The 20,465-nt window shown below is 37.6% G+C and overlaps 1 protein-coding gene across 2 annotated transcripts in view; it reads right to left on the bottom strand.

Moving 5' to 3' along the window:
- Positions 1-20,465, bottom strand: part of COMMD1 (copper metabolism domain containing 1) — a 190,290-nt gene that overhangs the window by 7,342 nt on the left and 162,483 nt on the right. Inside the window, exon 3 of one of the 2 annotated variants that reach the window (XM_028496628.2) lies at positions 1,719-1,783. The exons of the other annotated variant lie outside the window; for it this stretch is intronic. Within the exon in view, the coding sequence (XP_028352429.1) occupies positions 1,719-1,783 (65 nt within the window). The remainder of the gene's footprint in view (positions 1-1,718; positions 1,784-20,465) is intronic. 2 annotated transcript variants of the gene reach the window in all.

Here is a 20,465-nt window from a genome sequence, read left to right as displayed (position 1 = left end):
AAAGGAAAATAAAATGGAGCCAAGTTATGTAAACACTAAAAGCTCAATACAATTAGATCATTGGCTGATTTCTACAAAATATTGTGCTCTACTTCACTTTACAACTTTTCACTTTCAGCAGGATTTAATATTTAGCTGTTAAGATTTTCTGTATTTTGAAAAACTGTGGCTGAAAAATATTTGGGTAATAAACTAGTTTTAGGTGCTCTGGTTTGATCTTTAGGAAATAATACAGAATTTTGGCTAAGTAGAACTAGTTTCCATGTGACAATGGACAAAGAACCAGAGCAACAACTGCTAAACAGGTGAAAAGGCAAATCACGCTGAAGGAAGGAGAAATTTCACTTAAATTTTAGAGAAACCAAATGACAAAACTCTTTAGCACATGAGAAAGAGTGTTGCTAATTTTAGTTTGAAGTTCACATTGGGGCCCTTCATCATTCCTGATGAGGTACATTCCAGAGCAAACTCATTTGCAAACAACTTTGACGAACAAACTAAAATATATTTACATGAAAGGAACAGAGAAGATTAAAAAACAAAAACAGGGCTTCCCTGGTGGCACAGTGGTTGAGAGTCCGCCTGCTGATGCAGGGGACACGGGTTCGTGCCCCGGTCTGGGAGGACCCTACATGCCGCGGAGCGGCTGGGCCCGTGAGCCATGGCCTCTGAGCCTGCGCGTCCGGAGCCTGTGCTCCGCAATGGGAGAGGCCACAGCAGTGAGAGGCACGTGTACCACAAAAAAAAAACAAAAAACAAAAAACAAACAAAAAAAAACCCACCTCATCCAGAGTAGCTCATTTAGGCAATACCATTAGTTAGGCAGGAACAAAGTATGCAATGGCACTTGCTTTCTAAGGGGTTCTTGATAACCTAGAGATTAAGATGGGGGAAACACCTTAATACGTCCAATAAAAAGACAAGAGTGCGGCAATGAATGACAAAATCCTCGGCAGGGGAAGAAGACAACTAGAGGACAACTAGAGGACGTCTAATTAGAGGCCAATGCCATTGCTCTGCCAATAGCACCATCTATCTATTCCCAGTTTTCTCAATGTGGTTTCTTTTAAGTCATTCATGATAGCACAATTAAGCAGAAATAGGCATAGTTATAAAGCAGCATTTCCCTTGGCCCTTCTTTATGTAAGGAGGGCAAAGACTGAAATGACTAAGGATAAGAGGACTTTTGAATTCAGAAAACGCTGATTTAGGGAGAAGAAGTTTTGGATGAATTTTTTTTTTTTTGGCAATGTTGTGGAGAATGGGGATTAATTTTGTCGGATTTCCAACTAACTCCAAATACAGTAACACTCTGAGGCACTGGAGGTTGGAACCTTCATTTTAACATTTGAATTTGTGGGGGACACAATTCAGTCCATAATAATCCCCAGTGCTTGGAGTATACTGTGTTATCAGGCATCCCCTAAGTGCGGTTATGATGATGATGATGATGATCTCACACGAGTCTAGGCTTGCTGTTCATATCGTACAGAAAAGAATTTCTAATAGTCCAGAAACAAGAAACACACACACACACAAAAGCTATCTGCTGACTGCTCAGATCTGCCAGCCCAGTTTGGCAGAAGCCATATCTGTCCTCATCCTTACTGAACTCGACTTTGAAATGTCATTTAATCAACAGGGGCTGCCAGAAGGGGGTTGGAAAATGGCACAAAAGAAATCTTTCCTAATCCTCACTCCCAGATCCTATTAAGTACCTTGCTTGCCACGCTGTATCCCAAAGTCCAGCTCTGAAGACTGACTCAGAATCTGGCGTAACATTCTGTAAGAGAATATGGGGATGAGGGAAGAAGAAAGGATTTGTAGTCACTGCATGAAGTTAGTCACTAGCCTCTCTAGCTCAAATAGTTTACTGCAAACTTCTGGAGGTGGCAGAAAGAGAGGAGATTGCATCTTTATTGTCTAGGGTTGAATTCTGGCATCACTTAGGTTGCTGGTGCCTTTGTTCATACACAATAATCATCCCTCATATTAACATGGTGTTTTACAGTTTAGAAAGCCCTTTCACATGCATGACCTACCTCATCTGATCCTTAGAACGACCCTGTAACTAAGTAGAGACCAAGCCAGAGGTAAGGTACTTTGAACAACTGTAGAAGTGACAGACCTTGTCCATCTGACCCAGAATCATATTTTCAGCTATATTCAGCAGGAAGACTTCGTCAGATAATGCAATGGATTTTATGGGTTTTGATATACTTCTGATCCAATTAATGGAGGAAAAGAAAGTAAGGCCTCATTTGCTTAATATTGCCCACAGTTCTAGAAACTAGGATTAAAAGTTCAGCCCTTTGCAAAAGACAGAACAGGTAGTCAGGTCCTAACTGGCGAAGAAAGAGAATTTCTTACTTTGTCACCATTCATTCAGCAGGCTTTGGAAGTAGTGGAGGGAATAGAAGAGATTGAGGGGGATACAAGGATCATCTCAACCCTGGGGGAAAATGAAACGCCTAAAAAATGAAATGCCTCAATTAAAAAGAAGTCAGTCTGGGAGGCAGGAGTAGGAGAGATTATGGAAAAAGTGTGATAAATCTGAAGACATTAGCAAATATAAGCGTATACTGATATTACACTAATGATAATAATATTAATAGCAATGATAACTAACAATGGCTAACATTTATCAAAGATATAAAAATGCCAGGCATAACACTAAGTGCTTTACATGTATTATTTCACATTGGTGAAGAGAATTTTATCCCATTTTACAGATAAGGAAAGATGAGCAACTTGTTTAAGGCCACACAGGTAATAAGTGGCAGAGCCAGTTTTAAACCCAGGTCTGTCTGGCTTCAGAGTCCAAGCACTTAACCATTTCACAATCCTGACTCACATTCATATATAATAACATAAACACCATTATTTATAGTCACTAAGTACCCACATGTGAAAGTTAGTCTATGATTAAGTTAACTTTAACAGACTCAAAGGAAAGCTGAGTGTTGATAGTACGATAACCCAAAGTTACTATGCAGAGACATATTATAAAGAGACTGAGTTCGTATTCTGAAGCAAGATGGCCTTTTAGTCCCTCTCTCTTTCTGTGTGTGTGTGGCGGCAGGGGGAGGGAAGGAGGATTCAACAGTATATATATAGTTACTTGTCCCCATCACCAGAAGTGGGAGGTGACATTTGTTTTTGTTGTTCTATTGACTAACATGCGGACCTCCTTGACTGAGACTGCTTCTCCCAGATCACAGTCAGTAGAACCAAAATACCTGCTTAACCCTGGGGTTCTTTCCATCTATAATCAGAAGGAATTCCCAGTTCTGCCTTGTTATCTAACCCAGGAACACCAAATTATTCATCTTGAAAAAAATCACATCAGCATTTAAAAGCACTTTCGGAATACAAAAAGATAAATATGATCATTTTGCAATATATAAAAATAACAAATCATTATGTCATACATCTGAAACTGATATAATGTTATATGTCATATCTCAATTTTTTTAAAAAGGAAAGAGAATGAAAAAGTATTGGGAAAAAGAGAAAAATATATTAAATTATGTGTTTAAACCTTTAACATCCTTCATATTTGGCCCACATCTGTTCTCTGGCCAAGGCAAGGGTAAACAGGACTGGGTGGACTGAAGGAAAAGAGTGCCCTTGATAATGCCCGAAACAGCATAGTTCACTCATATGTAATCAAACCTTGACTGAAAACCACCTAAAACTGAGAGAATGTAGGTGGCATATACACTGTTAAAAATAAACAAACATAAATAATTAGTAAAAATAGTGTTTACTCTACTTTGTAGTTCATTCTTTTGTTAAAAAGAACATATTTAGCACTCTATCCAAGATTATGTCAGTAAGTCAGAAATATCAACTATCTAAGAGGGGCCAAAGAAATGGGACAAAAATATCAGTGAAAACAATGAACTATTTTGAAGAAAAGAGAGGTATGTCCCCAAAGGAGATATAAGAAAAACATCTTGACAGTATGACTTATGTTTCCTCTTTAAAATAACAGTCTATGTTTACCTCCTCACCTTGGTTTGGCAAGTTCTTTGCCAATGGAGGAAGCGTGAATAGAATATGGTCCTCATCTCCTGGCCCCAGTTGTGCTTTGAAGGTTTCTGAAGAATTTTAGCCACATTTATAGAATATAAGGCATTTTAAAATTTTCATTACATCATTTCAAGTATACAAAAAAATGACAAAAATATGACTCTCCTATACTCTTTCCCCAGATTCACCATTTATTCAATTATTTATACTTTGCCACATTTGCTTTGTCATTCTCTCTCTCTCACAACCACGTGAGAGTAAGTAGGGAATGTCATGCCCTTTTATCCTAAAAATTTTAGTGTATATTTCCTAAAGACAAGACATTTTCGTATATAGTCATGGTTATATAATATTGATAAACACTACTATCTAACCCAGTCTACATTCAAATTTTATCAAATACCTCAGTAATGTCCTTTATGAAGTTTTTTTTTTCCTGCTTCCAAATCAAACCCACAATCACACATTGATTGCATTTAGATGTCATGCATCTTTAGTCTCCTTTAATCTAGAATAGTTTCTCAGTCAACCTGTCTTATGTTTCTTGATCTTGACATTTTTGAAGAATATGTTAGTTATTTTATAGAATGTTAATTTGGGTTTGTCTGATGTTTCCTCATAATGAGATTCTATGTACATGCAAATGCCTATCTATTCCCTAGTTCCTACCCCCAGTGATTAGTGAACATGGGTTCTGAAGTCATACAAGCCTAAATCCAAACCTAAATTAAAACTTCACTACTTTCTAGCTGTGTGGCTGGCTAAGTTTTAAACTCCTAATCTGTAAAATGATGATTTTTAACAGATTTAACGGATAGGGTTGCTGTGAAGAATTAATGAGATAATGCATCCAAGGCAACTTAACACAGATGGAGTGGGGTAAACTGTATCTTACATTCTCTGATTTTACCACAGTATCTCATACCCCAGCAACATTAAAATAATATTGGTTGATTAAGCAGCATCTCTATTGACTCCAGGTTAGAGCTGCCAAGAATGTGAACTTGTTTAGGGGAGTGCTAATGAATACCGTGACTAAAAGCAGGGTCAGGAGCTCAGGTGCAAAGCCTATCCCTTCCTGTCAACTCATCACTGTCAGTTCTAAGAAAAAAGAGAACAGCCAAATCAAGCAATTTTCTTATAGTCAAATTTTTTTTTTTTTTTTGGTGGTACGCGGGCCTCTCACTGTTGTGGCCTCTCCCGTTGCGGAGCACAGGCTCCGGACGCACAGGCTCAGCGGCCATGGCTCACGGGCCCAGCCGCTCCGCGGCATGTGGGATCTTCCCGGACCGGGGCACGAACCCGTGTCCCCTGCATCGGCAGGAGGATTCTCAACCACTGCGCCACCAGGGAAGCCCTATAGTCAAATTTTAATCTTCAACAATAACACTGAACAATCAGGAAGCCCACAGTTAAGATACCATTCTTACTTCATTTCCGTAATTCCCTTGCCCATAGCAAGAGGGCAAGGGAGCTTGTGTGCAGAGTATTTCCAATCTATTGTTTTAGTACGATAATCTTATTCTCCCCACCTTCTCTTAGAAGACACCAATAAAATTATTCTATTTATGTTAAATCACTCTATGTCAGAGATTAAAACAAAACAACAAAAAAAAGGATTATAGTAGCTGAACCAATTCTTCAAAGTACAGAAATACAAATCCACTTTTGAGATTTGGAATCGAATTTAATTGGTATTTTTCTATGTTACTATCTCAAATATTTAATCATTTTTCTGTTTTTCCCCCTCTGTCAATTAGAACTTCAAATGAAAGTCAAATGATCCCTAGGGGGAAGAAAAATAAAATGAAACAAACAAGTAAATTTCTGTGTACCACATTTCAACCTGTGAGGAGGGGCCTCTAGCAAAGCAAACGGAAAATTAGGTTCTCATCACTGTGCCGAAATGAGGGTTTACATCTGTAGTCTGAAAAGATAAAAGAAAATTTTATTTTATTTATTTATTTTCTTTTGACGGTACCGCATGGCATGTGGGATCTTAGCTCCTCCACCAGGGATCAAATCCACAGCCCGTGCAGTGGACGAGTGAAGTCTAACCGCTGGACCGCCAGGGAAGTCTCAAAAGAAAATTTTAATGCGAAGTCTTTATTTTCATCAGTGAAGAGTAAAAATATATAGTATGAACATTAAGACAGAACTTCCAGTAATTCTGTCATTTATAGGACAGAGGTCCTAAGTCTGAGTGTGCCTTCAAGAAATACTTAGATTAAAATGAACTGTTTTAGAAATGGGAATTCTCAACCGGAGATTAAGTCTAAACATATGACAGTGATGATGCTATACCCTGAAGGTCACTATTAACCGCTGTTCTTTAGGACATAATGGCTCATAATTGGAAATTTCCAGAAAGTAATATATACTTTTGCAAACATCTTTAAATTTAGGGAGAAAAGTACTTCTCAGCCACTCCACTGCATCACCCATTAAGATCTTACTCAGTATTATGTTTAAAAGTTCAGTATACTTAAAACATTTTGAAAGTTAAGGTTAGAAAGGAGTATGTAAATGCATGTAAACTCCGCTATTTTATACTGTTTCCCTCTCTCTCTATAGGAAGATCAAGAAATGAGACTTCTCCATCATTACACATGCAATAATATCATGAAGGGGAAAAAAATCATTGGTTTGAGAGTTAAGACAATTTAGATTTAGATATGGCTCCACTATTAAAAGCTGTGTAACACTGGGAAAGTCATCTAATTTTCTTAAGTTTTGGTTTCCAAATCTAGAAAATGGAAAAATATTTTTTTAATTTTTATTTTCCAAATAAAAGTATTTATCTTATAGGACTGTTATAAAGATTAAAGAAGATAGCACATATGCAAGTACCCAGCACTGTCTTGTGTGAAACAGACTCTCAATAAATGTTAGTCTCTCTTCCAACCCTGTTACACACATCCTGTCCCCTGACACTTCAAAAGGAGTTCTGAACACTTTAACTACAGCTCTGTTTTCTTCAGAACAGGCACTTGGCTCTTAATAGTGACAAACAGTCACGTGAAAGACTCCTGGGACCTAACATTGTCCTGGTGAAACAAAAAAGAGCTCAAATTGGGAAACAGCACCAACTGCTTCAGGCTATGACAAGTCCCAAACAGTAAATCAACTCCTGCATGTTTTTACAGTGTTACTTAACATCCTGAGAGCCTCTGTGCTCTTTCAACTCACTTTTTTTCTCCCTGCAAGGATCAGGCACACTATTTGCCCTCTCTTCCCTTCTTAATAGAAGTCTTTATTAAACAAGACCACCCAATGGATTCAAATATTAGGAATTAGAAAAGGCTAGGCTTAACCATGAAGAAACTGGCAAAGTCTCAGGACTAAACAGTAAGCCCTTCTTAACCTTTCAGAATCTGGATTTTTGTGCTTTCTGTTCTTGGAAATAGCAGACTTGCTGATGCTCTGTTACAAACATGTCTGTGTATTTCCCTTGCCTGCATTATCACAAAACTCTTACCATGTAGAAGACCTCTTGCTGAAGTCCAGAATCTTAGACTCTGCTTGTAATCCAATAAAGCATTGCTTCCCAACCTCTCCCACTTCATGGTATAGACAGACAACACAGGACACTTCTGAAGTGAAGGGGCTTGAAAGTATTAATGGCTACAAAGGATCAAATACAAGCAGCATTGAGAGAAAAGTTATACAAAGATAATAAACCTATTTGCCATGTGACTCAGAGATTTTATCACATAAACATAATTGTTTCAACTCCAAGCTGCTCTAGGTCAATGTCCACACTCCTTCACAGGGCTGACCTCCCATGTCAGACCTAAAGGAAAAAGTGGATTTCAGAAAAACAACCAACATTTGACTGGGGGCAGCAGGTTCTCAATGTGAAGACATTAAAACACTAAGTCAGTGAATTAGGCATGAGATACGTTCTAAACACTGAGGATTCAGTGGTAAGCAAGATGGAGTCTCTGCCCTTGAGGAGCTAACATTCTAACAGAAAAAAAAAGGCAATAAATTAAAACAATTTAAAAGGCAATTTCACTAGATCATGTAGATCAATATTTTTGATCTACAGTGGACATGTAGATCAAGACTTTTGACATTCAGGAATTCGCTGGAGGTCTAGTGGTTAGGACTCTGTGCTTTCACTAACGAGGGCCCGGGTTCAATCCCTGGTCAGGGAACTAAGATCCTACGAGCCGCGCGGTATGGTCAAAAAAAAAAAAAAAAGACTTTTGACGTTCTGAGAAAATCATTAGCCACTTTCCAGGTAGTTTACTCAAGGAGGTAAAGAAGACTAAATAAATTATAAGAGGCTGTCTCAGTTCTAAAATTCATTTCTCACATCATTGTCTCCTTGCTATGGACTTAGCGTCATTGCCCCGTCCTTTGGTAACACATACAAAAGCAGGATGAGATCATTCATAGGAAGATAATGAAGACCTAGACAGTATAAAATTACAGAGCACAAGACCAGAAATCTCAAGATCTAGGATCTACTTCCAATTCTACCACTTAATATTCATGTGAACTTAGGTAATTCAGTTAAACTCCTGGAGCCTGACGTTCTTCATCCATTGTATCCCATTTTGTAGGGGTTTTAGGAAATTTAAATGAGGCAACATAATAAAAGAACTTATTTAAAACATTGGACAAATACCAACTATTATTGCCTAATCAAAATGTTTATAGGAAGGCAGATGAGAAAAGGGACAGTAACTACATTTAAGGCCAAAATGAATCCCTACTCCTGTATATTAGCTGTTTTGAAAGCTTTGCTTCCATTCTATTGTCCCAAAGGGCTCACCCTTTGGAGCAAATGGATCCTAAAAGTGATGTCAAGTCTCAGACAGCCTTCTTAGTGATTACTCCCTATTCTGAGCTAAGGTCAGAACATTACTTTCTGAAAGGTATTTCATTGCTTGGTAACTTTCCCATGATTAAATATCCTTACCTTCTATTTTTGCTGATCATTGTCAATTAGGAGGTAGGAAGTAAATATGAAGTGACCTTCCTAGCTGTTAAGACAGAGACTATCAAAGACCTTGATAATCTCTCCTTTCTTCTTGGAAGACTATCCTTTCATTTTCCTTGGGTATCTCCATAGCCATCATCTTAAATTCAATTGCCTATGGGGCAGAGGGCCAAGTAGAGACCCAAAGCAGGCTGGGGCAATATGAGGAGAGAGTAAGGAGTGGTGGGATTAAAGTGGTGAATACAAGTATCATTTAAAGGGATAATAATTTCTCAGCTCCAACCTCCTATTTGTAGAAAAATGGGCCCAGTGTTGACCAATCTCTGTTACTTAAAAAAATTCTAGAAACTTCATTTTTGTGTGACACCCCTGAAATTTTTATTTGCAAAATGCTCAGTCACCTAGGATAACTATAAATTCACAGTGTATATGCCTTCTGTCAGTGAAAAGAGGAGTCATTTATTTTTAAAGTATTTATTGATGCTGATATATAATTTACATTATTTTGATTTGAGGAAGTAAATATTATGCTGGGCCTTGCAAGCTAGAGATAGGAGAGAGGATATTTAAGGCTAGGCAAACGTTATGTGCAAAGACATTGAGGGAGAAATATGCCTGGCACGTTGTGGGGAGGAAGGAGAACGGATAGACTTGCTTAGCTAAAAAGGAGAATTCCTTTAGAGAAGGAATGGGATGCAGATGGGAAAAAATTGTGAAAGACCTTGAATTCTAGAGTAAAGAGTTAAGATTTTAATAGATAACCTTTAAAAGATAAAGGCCATGATAAGGAGGGGAAATCATTGCATTTCATATCTTGCCGAGAGTTATATGTTGCTATTCTTCACATCTTTTTCAAAATAGAGGATAAGGCTGAATGCTGACCCATAAAACGTGGAGTTCTGAAAAATTCCCAAATGAATGCCAGTTTAACCAACCACACTATAAGTCAATTCGGTTGGCACTGTGGTGGTCAAGGCTTTCAAAGCAAAAATTAAATGATCTCTAAAGGGCTATTTCTTTCTGATCAATAAAAACATTTAGAATTTAAAACTCAAAGAAAGGGTTACTGGACAGTTTGGCAACATTGTCAGGTTAAGCATCAGACAGACTGCCTGTCAGCTGGCAAGAAGCTGGATAGGGAAGGCTGGACTCATAAAATTCTTCCACCAGGGGCACTAGCCCCTGAATGCACCACTATTCACCTACATTCAAAATGTAGAGACACGCCTCTGGCAGCTCATGTTTCAACCCGAGAACCATTTCTCTTTTCTTCTGCAACAAATGACTATGGGGCTCCCAGTACAACTGATATTCTCAGTAAAGTTCCTAGAGACAAATGACCAAAAGAATAGAGCTATGTACTTTCACCATGACCTGTTATACTAAAATACCAAACTAAATGGGCTTTGTTCTTTTAGACAAAACATCCTAGAAAGCAGAGTTAAAAAGATCATATATACATAACTAAGGAACTTAAACTTTATCACAAAGGTAATGCAGAAACCATTAATGATTTCTGGCCCAATAAATAAAACTATCAGGAGATTTTAAGGAACACTAACCTGGTGGTACTATTCAAGGTGGCCTGAAGTAGGGAGAAAGACCAAAAATAGGGAGACTAACTTAGGCAAATGCAGAGTTGGAAATGAGCATGGTAGGTCTGTAGGACAGTGAGGAGGCCAGGTTGGGCCTTTCAGGGCTTATGAAACCATCAGGAACTGTTGTTATTCTCGCTCACATACATGCAAACTCGCACACAGACACATGTGCACCCCCCCAACCCCCCAACACCTTAGTTCTAGTCTCTTCTTCCCAGAAAACCAATTCTGCAATATACACATGATAACACATAATTACTACTCTAATGCAAGCTCTATGTGACCTCTCAGCTACAATGCTCATCACCATCTGGCAGCTTCTCTACATCAATAAGTTGAAAATCCTGAAAAGAATCTATCTCAACCCAAAACCATAGGCTCTGCTTGAGCAGAGCCTGTTACACCAAACCATGTCACAAATACCTGTTTAGCCTATGGATGGGCAATCATTGTTCAGGGTTCCCTCTGATCTAATTAACTGGGGATCAGTGGGTAGGGATAAAAAGCTGGCATGGTTCACTACTCACATAGCAAGGACTATAGGGAAAGGAGTTTCTCTTAGGTCAGTTGGCAGGGTAGCACAGGCAATGATAGACATTTTTTGCTATAGCTTAGGAAGAGCAGAAAATAAGCTACCCTAGGGAGAGCACAGAGAACTTTTAAAGCCAAGTGGATGTGACAGTCATTTAAGATTAGCAAACATGTAAGATTAACTGGTACCCGATGGAAACAAACTGTTCATTTGACTAAATATGATGCCTGTGTATGTGTGTACCCTGATTTAAGCAAACTACCATATATGTAAAAAAAACTTAGTTTCACACAAGTGAAAAATGATGGTTCATTTTCTAAAGTTTTTTAAATTAGCATTTAAATATAATTCCCTAATGCTGAAAAATTATTAAAATTTTAAAGAGTTTATTTTTATGATTTTCTAAGAACTTATATATTATTTAGCATGAATAACATTTACTTCAAAAATTATATCTAAGTTTAATAGGTTCTATTTAGGTTTAATATTTATATATTACTATGTAATTTGGAACCTAAAATATTCAATACAAACCCTAAACAAAATTAGCATAGGCAAGGAATGTGATAGACAAGCAAGGATTTAAATAGATATTTAAACTCAAAGCAAGCAATTTAGCCCAGACTCTGACAATCATATAGAAATAGATTTTCTGTATTTCTTAGTATTTTGTACAATTCTTAATCTGCTATACTGTATATATTTGCTTTCTTTACATGACTGTTTCCTGAAACTAGAAAACAAACTATGTTTGTTTACAGTTGTATCTCTAGCACCTAGAATTGTGCCTGACACAGAGCAGGCACTTCTAAATTATAAAGACCAGCTGGTGGGAAGGTTAGAAGAATGTAACAAACTAAGGGAAGTTTTGAATTCTGTCAGCCTTTATTAATGTCCTACAACAGTTTCATAGGAAAGAATACAGGTAGAACACATACTTTAAAATTTTAAATGTTTAGAATAGTTTACTATGGACAATAGAAGAATCCATTTCTATCTACATTGCTGATTTCAGGAAACACATCCAAAGATAGCAACTTTTTCCTGAGTTTTTACCACCTATGAAACAAAATTATTCTTTCTAGTCATTTTTTTAGTTGTAGTAGGAAGATGAATCAATTTATGAAACTGACTTGCTCAATGAATTATAAAATTCCAGTGAAAGTTGAAAGCTAAGACTACTACATGCAAAGTTATTAAGGTGTGACTGTGTTCTATATACAGTCTCCACTGACAACAAGTCATGATCGTACGAAAGAAATGTATATACACAGTGAACTACAATTCAAAATAAAATGTCAAGGATGTAAAAGAAAAAGGTTTAGCCCAGGTATTATGAATGTATATACAAGAGGGATAGTAAGTCTGACTAGAAGAATTAAAGAGCTTCATGAAGAAAATGGCATGTGTATTAGGATTTCTACAGGAAGAAACAGGGATATTTCGAAGTAGAGGGAACAGCAAAAGTACAAAAATAGTGCAGAGTTTCTGTATAAAGTTTTAAAGTCTAGTCTGATGGAAGAAGAGTCAGGATGGGATACAGCCATGATGAGATTTCACAGTAAGGCATTAGGACTTAATGCCTAATTCCATTAGGAATGAAAGCCATTCAAGAGGAGTGAAATGGTCAGGCGTATTTCAGGAAGCAGTGTGAAAGACTAGAGATGCAAAAGATTAGAGATCAGGTGAAGAGGGCCTGATCTCAGGCAGTGCCCATGGGAATAAATGGATAGATGGGTACACAAAAAACTACAGGACATACAGGACTAGGTAACTGAATGTATTGGAGGTAAGGGAGAGAAAAGTAATGAAGATCACTAATACTTCCAGCCTGGTATGTAAGTAGGATGGTGATGCCATTAACTGAAACAGGAAATAAGTGACAGAAATATGTTGAAAGTAAGAATAACACACATTCATATGTAGAAATTTCTTTATTCAAAAGTTAATAATATTAATAATCACCCCAAATAGGTTTTGGATGCTAGATATACTATCTAGCCCTGGAGAACATTTAAGAACAAAATGTTATTCACACTGAAAACATTTAGGTGATAAATAATAAACGATAGTGTGTCCATTGTTCTTTGTAATGTCTTAAATATTTTTGATAAGAGGGACCATCCTTAACTATTTATTAAGCATCCCAGAAATGTTTGGTTGAGTATGAAATGCACTAACCAGACCAGACTAAAATTTTCATTTCAGCCTTTTATTTTTTGACTAGAAAAAACTTCAAACTACATTATAATAATCTTTATACCTCTGAAAAGAACAATTGTGGACTCAGAGTGGTCTAGAAAGATTAAGAAACAGTTTTTACAATTCATGCCTACTTTTGCCTTTAGCTCCACATGGAACAGCTCTCTAACCTTTTAAAGACCACAAACTACATCTGTAAATTAGGGCAATAGTAATTGCCTTCCTACTTCAGAGAACATTTGAGAATTATGAGATAATGTTCTTGTAGTTCTCTGAACTGCACAGATCAAAAGCCTTAATTATCAATGATCAGTGGGATTATTCTGATGTCATTTTTCCTACTTCAGGTTTGCCTAAAGTCTGTGCTTGGATAAGGCTATAAAAATTTAAAAAATACTTTAGATATACGTCTTGGCTTATTTGACCTATTACAGATTTAGGCTAGTTACAACAATTAGTTACAACAATTACAACCTATGTAGAACACTTAAAAGAATACTAGTCAGACAAGACATGCATATAAAAATAATGGCTGCCATCTAAAGAAAAGAAAACCATTTAGAAAACAACTGATAGTGGTACATTTTCAACTAGTTACAAAAAAGATAAAATGAGCCTTTTTGAGATGTCATAAAACTGAATATTTTAATAATGAATTAGGAGGTCACTGCATAAGCTAACTGCTCTTCTGACTTACGACAATGGAAGCTGTGTTTAGAGCTGATCCTATAAAGAAAAACAAAACAAAACCAATCCAGAAACCATTCAAAGTTTTAAATTTTGCTTTATTTAGGACAGAATAAAGAGATATTTAGTTAAATTTTACAAGTCAGAATTTCAGTAGCCAATCAAACTGAATACTTTGAGGGCAATGTGTCCACTAATGAATGATCAACAGATAGGAATGGCTTCATGAAAACTAAAAACCTCTTTGTCTCCAGTACCTGGGACTATTCTGTCACTCCCTCCTTTCTGGCCGCACCTTTCCCTCCACAACACTCTACACCCTAAAAATCGTCCCTCATTCCTCCCTTTGAGAAAAATTTCTGTTTAAAAACTCACCTATGAACTTGACAAAAATGTCCAGTCTAAATCTAATCAAATCTCTAGACTTAATTATCATTTTACAGGAACACAGGAACAAAAAGAACAAGGTAAATGACACATGAGGAAGTATCAACAGTAAGATATCTAGAAAGTGAGACATTCTACAAGAGCACTGGCTTAGGAAGGAAAAGGAAAGGAAAGGGAAGGGAAGGGAAGGGGAGAGGAGAGGAAATACAGAAAACAATACTGTATTATAATCATCAAGCTTGCTAAGAGACTAAATCTCAATTATTCCAACTACTAAAAAGAAATGATAATTATGTGATGCGATAGAGGTGCTAATTAGCGCTACAATGGTAATCATATTACAATATATAAATGTAACAAATCAGCATATTATACCTGTAAATTTACATGTTATATGTCAATTATATGTCAATTTTTAAAATTCACTATTTCTTTTATAATATTAACTCTAACACGTATACCTAACAAAGTTAAAAAATTTTGTAATTTTATTACAAAATTGGAACAATGGATATTTTCCCCATCTTAAACAAAATTAAATATGTATGGCTAGCTAGTGTTTAAACAACATGAAACTGAACTTGCCTCATAAGAATTACTCTTAGCAAACAGTACACACAAAATTATTTTTATTCTGCAAAGGTAAAAAAGATCTTAGCTCTTCTTCTCACCCAGTAAACAGACGTTCCTCTATTTTCTGGCTTTTGATTTCTTATCTCCTTACTCCCTCTCTGGGTAAATGTGAACCAACTCATAGCCATGACAATCAACTCTCTGCAGATTACTTTCAGATTAATAATTTTGCCCTGAAACATCTCCTGAGCACAGTTCCTATATTTCCAACTATATGCTAGGCATTGCCACAAAGCCTTCGTGCTAGTGCCTTAAATCTAATATGTGCCCCAAAATGAATTCTGATGTCACAGAATCCTGGTTTGAAATCCTAATTCTACCACTTAACTAGCTATGAGACCATGGGTAAATTACTTAAATTCTCCAAGCCTCTTTTCTCCCCTGTAATATGCAGATATGAGTAGTTCCTTCAGCAAAGGCTTGTTACTATGATTAAATAAGATAATGCATGTAAAGACATAAGCACAATGCCTGACACACAGAAATTACTCAAAATACACTAGTCATTTTCTCTCTCAAATTTGCTCTTCACCCTGTTTTCTTTTATTTCTCCAAATAGTATCATTACCCTTCCAGTCCCAACCTCAAATTCCCATGGTCTCTTTTGACAACTTCCTTTTTCTTGTGGCTAACATCCAATTAGTTGTCAAATATTTCAATTCTGCCCCCAAAAATCCAATTGAAATCAACAAACATTTATGGAATGCCCACTATGTTTACAGGCAAATGTGTATGGGGTAAGAGTAAGACATAGAACCTGGGCTTCCCTGGTGGTGCAGTGGTTAAGAATCCGCCTGCCAATGCAGGAGACAAGGGTTCGAGTCCTGGTCCAGGAAGATCCCACATGCCACAGAGCAACTAAGCCCGTGTGCCACAACTACTGAGCCTGCACTCTAGAGCCCATGAGCCACAACTACTGAGCCCGCGTGCCACAACTACTGAAACACGTGTGCCTAGAGCCCATGCTCCTCAACAAGAGAAGCCACCACAATGAGAAGCCTGCGCACCACAAGGAAGAGTAGCCCCTGCTCGCCGCAACTAGAGAAAAGTCCACATGCAGCAATGAAAACCCAATGCAGCCATAAATAAATAAATAAATAAATTTATTTTAAAGAAAGCATAGAACCTGCCTTTAAGAATGGGCTAGGGGCTTCCCTGGTGGCGCAGTGGTTGAGAGTCCGCCTGCCGATGCAGGGGACACGGGTTCGTGCCCCGGTCCGGAAGGATCCCACATGCCGCGGAGCGGCTGGGCCCGTGAGCCATGGCCGCTGGGCCTGCGCGTCCGGAGCCTGTGCTCCGCAACGGGAGAGGCCACAACAGTGAGAGGCCCGCGTACCAAAAAAAAAAAAAAAGAATGGGCTAGGAGTCACAAGTATGAGGCCAGGTGAGCAGAACTATAACCAATAAAGAACAGGATATGAATTCTAGCTCTTCCATGTATTATGAAGCCTTGGGAAATTTATGTGGAAAATTCATTTAGCCAGTTTCATTTTGTTCAACTACAAAATGGGAGTTACAATGCTTACCTCACCTGATTATATCCAGAACTAACTGAGATGGCATAAACAAAGGGCTCTGGACTTTTTTTCTTTTTAACTCAGAGATTCCTTAAAGATCAAGTTGCACAATGGAGGTAGGAGGATTAGGGAAGGGGGTAAGGATTGTGCTAAATTGTTGAGATTTCTAAACTGCTTTTTAAAGGGGACTGCAGCCAAATATTGCTATGTAGGAACACAGGCCAGTGATATGTATTTTTTAATTTTAAGATCAGTCAGAAAGTTCACATTAATGTGAACTCTCCAGTTTTTTTTAAAAAAAATTGTCATGTAATTAAAAAAAAATTTTAAAGGGTGCACCAATATAATATCTGCTAAAAACTGTAAGTCACCAATTTGCAATCTATGCCTTAATGGCTCAGAGGGAAGGGAGAAGCTGCATATTAGTTCCCTTGCTAGAAGATTCAAAGACTTGGTGAGAGTGGGATGTAATGCTTTTGGTTTCATTACTTGGTTCTTAGTTTTCCCTGTGCTGAGAAAATGATAAGAGACAAAATAGAGAAGACAAATTAGATACTATTGTTGATAGAAAATACCAGAAATAGACAGCAAAGGCCTTGAATACCATTTAACTCTCTGGATCAAGAGTGTTGTATAATACAGATTTGCCTGGTCTTTGTGCCTGGTTCCTGAGAGAGCAGCTAGACCCTTGGGATTTCCCCACTGATAGGAATGTCTTATTATTCAGGGTGGGCTCTGATAGTTTACACTGAAGAGGTGACTCATTGTGGGCCCCTAGATAGCTTATACTAAAAAGATGACTCAGGATGGGGTCAGACCAAGCAGGAAAGACCAACCATGGGATCAGAGGGTTGACTCTGAGCCACTTAATATCAACCCAACATCTGATGAGGGCAGGAGGGCTGGAGATTGAGTTCAATTACGTGACCAATGATACAATCAATCATGGCTCAGTAATGTGACCCCAACAAAAACTCTGAACACAGAAGCTCAGTTGAGATTCCTGGTTGATGAACGTATCAGTGTGCTAGGAGGGAGATGAATTCAGATTCCAAGGGGAGAGGGCATGAAAGTTCTGTGTTTGGAACCCTCTTAGACTTTACCCTATGTATCTCTTCATTTGGCTGGTCCTGATTTGTATCCTTTATAATTAAATTGAAATCATAACTTTCCTGAGTTCTGTGAGTTGTTCTAGCTAATTATCAAACCTGAGGGGGGGTTGCAGGAAGCTTCTATATTTGCATCCAGTTGGTCAAAAGTGTGGGTGTTCTGGGACACCCAAACTTGCAACCAGAGTCTGAAGTGAGGGCAGTCTGTTTGGAGGACCATGCCTTTAACAGGGAGATCTGCACTGACTTTGGGTGGTTAACATCAGAATTGAATACTGCAGTATTATAAGAGTATATCCTTTAATTGTAAGATTTAACACTATTAACACATTTTGATAGATCTAAAGTGTTGGTGCCAGAGAGAATTCTAGTCTCAGGAATAATCAGGAGCCTAAACTCAATTATAGCCTAAACTCAAGAGCTTGTATTTCAGCCACAAGTGATAATGTTAGCAAAGCAAGTACCAAATGTTACGTTAAGAAGACAAAGTCAAATTGGAAATTATCCCTTTCTTAAAACAAAATAGAAAACTGACATTTATTCCCCCTTGAAAACTTGTCACAAGTCTGCCAGAAAGAATTACAACCAGTGAGAGTTTGTCTTTCAGGCCCCAGCAATATGTATGATTATTTATTTTCATTCAACTTTAAATCTTTGCCTTTCCCACCACTCCCACCAGCCCCCTTCCCCTTCACAGGCAGGCCTCCCACCTGAGTTTCTACTCCTAACAAACACAACCTGAGCTCTAATTATTTTCTAAAGCCAAATAAGCTCCTTGGCCTTAATTGATGAAGGCTCACCTTCTATCGTATATCATTTACTATCAGATTGTTAAGTTATTTTGCCTGTCTTGCTGAAAACCTTCCAATCTCCCATATCTGCCTCTGTTCTTGTTCTGCCTAGTCCAAAAATACAGAGTTAATATAATGTTAATACCAGAAAAAGTAAAAATAAAGCCAGAATATAAAATATCTGTCCTGTGTTATGCAAAGCCATTTTTTCCCTGAATCCCAAGTATTACAGCTCTAAACAAAAACTGTTTAATAAAGTGGGACTGACTGATTTTGACAGTGGTTGTCTATTTTCCAAAAAGGTCTTTAATATCCTTTCAAAGTTAATTAAATTTCATTTCTTAATGATTTAGTCATGTACTAAAGAATTTATACAACATGTATGTAGGGCTCTAAGAATAATAAAAACACATGGTACCCAATGATGCAGCTGAAAAATTAACAAAACGTCAACATATTTGAAACCGCTGTATGCCCCCCTTCCCTACTGCATTCTCTAATCTTCCCCTTGGAGCTAACCACTATACTTGCACTAACTTCTGGGAGTCACTTTTAATTCCAAATGTTTCTTTGCTCCTATTTCTTAAAAAGACTACCCTTTCCCCATTAAATACCTTTGCATTTTTGCTGAAATCACTTGACCATGTATATGGGAGTCTACTTCTGGTCTTTCTAATCTAGGACCACAAACCAAATGACTTCAGTTTGATGTCTACGTTATCAGTGTGTTTCTTCATTAACCAGGATTTGAGACAGTAAGCAGCAAACTATAAATAGAATACAGGACTAAGAATCAATAGAAATTAATTCTAGTACAAGTCCTATCAACAGTGAACTGAAGACTCCATGTGGCTTGGGGATAATGATACCTATTACATGGGATCAGTGAAGGTCAAGTGAGAAAACAAACAGAAAAATGCCTTAAGTGGGCCACACAACTAAAATATTTTTTTCTAATTTTTCATTTAGGAGTCTAATTTTAAGTACTCATGAATTTCCATCCTTTTCTCCACAACTGAATATTAAAACTTGAACCTAGGACTTTAGCAATAACAAACAGCCTATCAAAACTGTATAAATTTAGTCTTGATTTGCATCCCTGATCAGTCACTATAGGAGTGAAGCAGCTGTAGTCAAAATTTCCCCTCATTGTCCTCTGGGAATTTAGGCATTTTCATAATCACTTTCATACAGATATTTTGCCCTCTTCTCCTCCCTCAAACTATAGTATAAGTATTGAAACACTAAACAAATTTCACCGTAAGAGTTAGAGCACAACAACAGTAAAGAAAAAAGAGAGGGTAGGGTGGTGAGTTTTTTTCTACTTGTAGTTTCAGGAAGTAATTGTGAGATTAGAAATGATAATTCAATGAATCCAGTTGTCTTCCCTCCAACTTTATCTTTCAAAAAAAATGGGGACAAACCTTAGTAAATTCAAATTAAGTCTGAATAATGTCAGTTTCACTGCCTATAACCAGATAAAATTAAGTGGGAAATATCCCTGCTAATTCTGCTGTACTTCTAGAGTGGTAATTGGGAAGACTCAACCACCACACCAACCCACAGGGTTTGTCACATACTCCCTCCAAGGTGACTAGCTACTTCCCATTCTTATTTCTCTTAATTTCTTTCACAGCTTTTCTAAATCTAATTTAATAATCAAACTGCATTACAGAATTTAAATAATCACAAAGAATTTTCCAGTTAAATAGTTTCTCCTCAATTATACAGAAACATCCAGGTTAATTTTTCCCTTGACCTATAATCTATCAAAAGTTTTACTCAGAGGACTTTTATTAAAAAGAAATTAACAGGGGCTTCCCTGGTGGCGCAGTGGTTGCGCGTCCGCCTGCCGATGCAAGGGAACCGGGTTCGCGCCCCGGTCCGGGAGGATCCCACATGCCGCGGAGCGGCTGGGCCCGTGAGCCATGGCCGCTGAGCCTGCGCGTCCGGAGCCTGTGCTCCGCAACGGGAGAGGCCACAACAGAGGGAGGCCCGCATACCACAAAAAAAAAAAAAAAAA

This window comes from Physeter macrocephalus, chromosome 12 (genome assembly GCF_002837175.3).
Source record: "Physeter macrocephalus isolate SW-GA chromosome 12, ASM283717v5, whole genome shotgun sequence".
NCBI classification, from domain to species: Eukaryota; Metazoa; Chordata; class Mammalia; order Artiodactyla; family Physeteridae; genus Physeter; species Physeter macrocephalus.
This window is presented reverse-complemented; position numbering and strand designations above follow the sequence as displayed.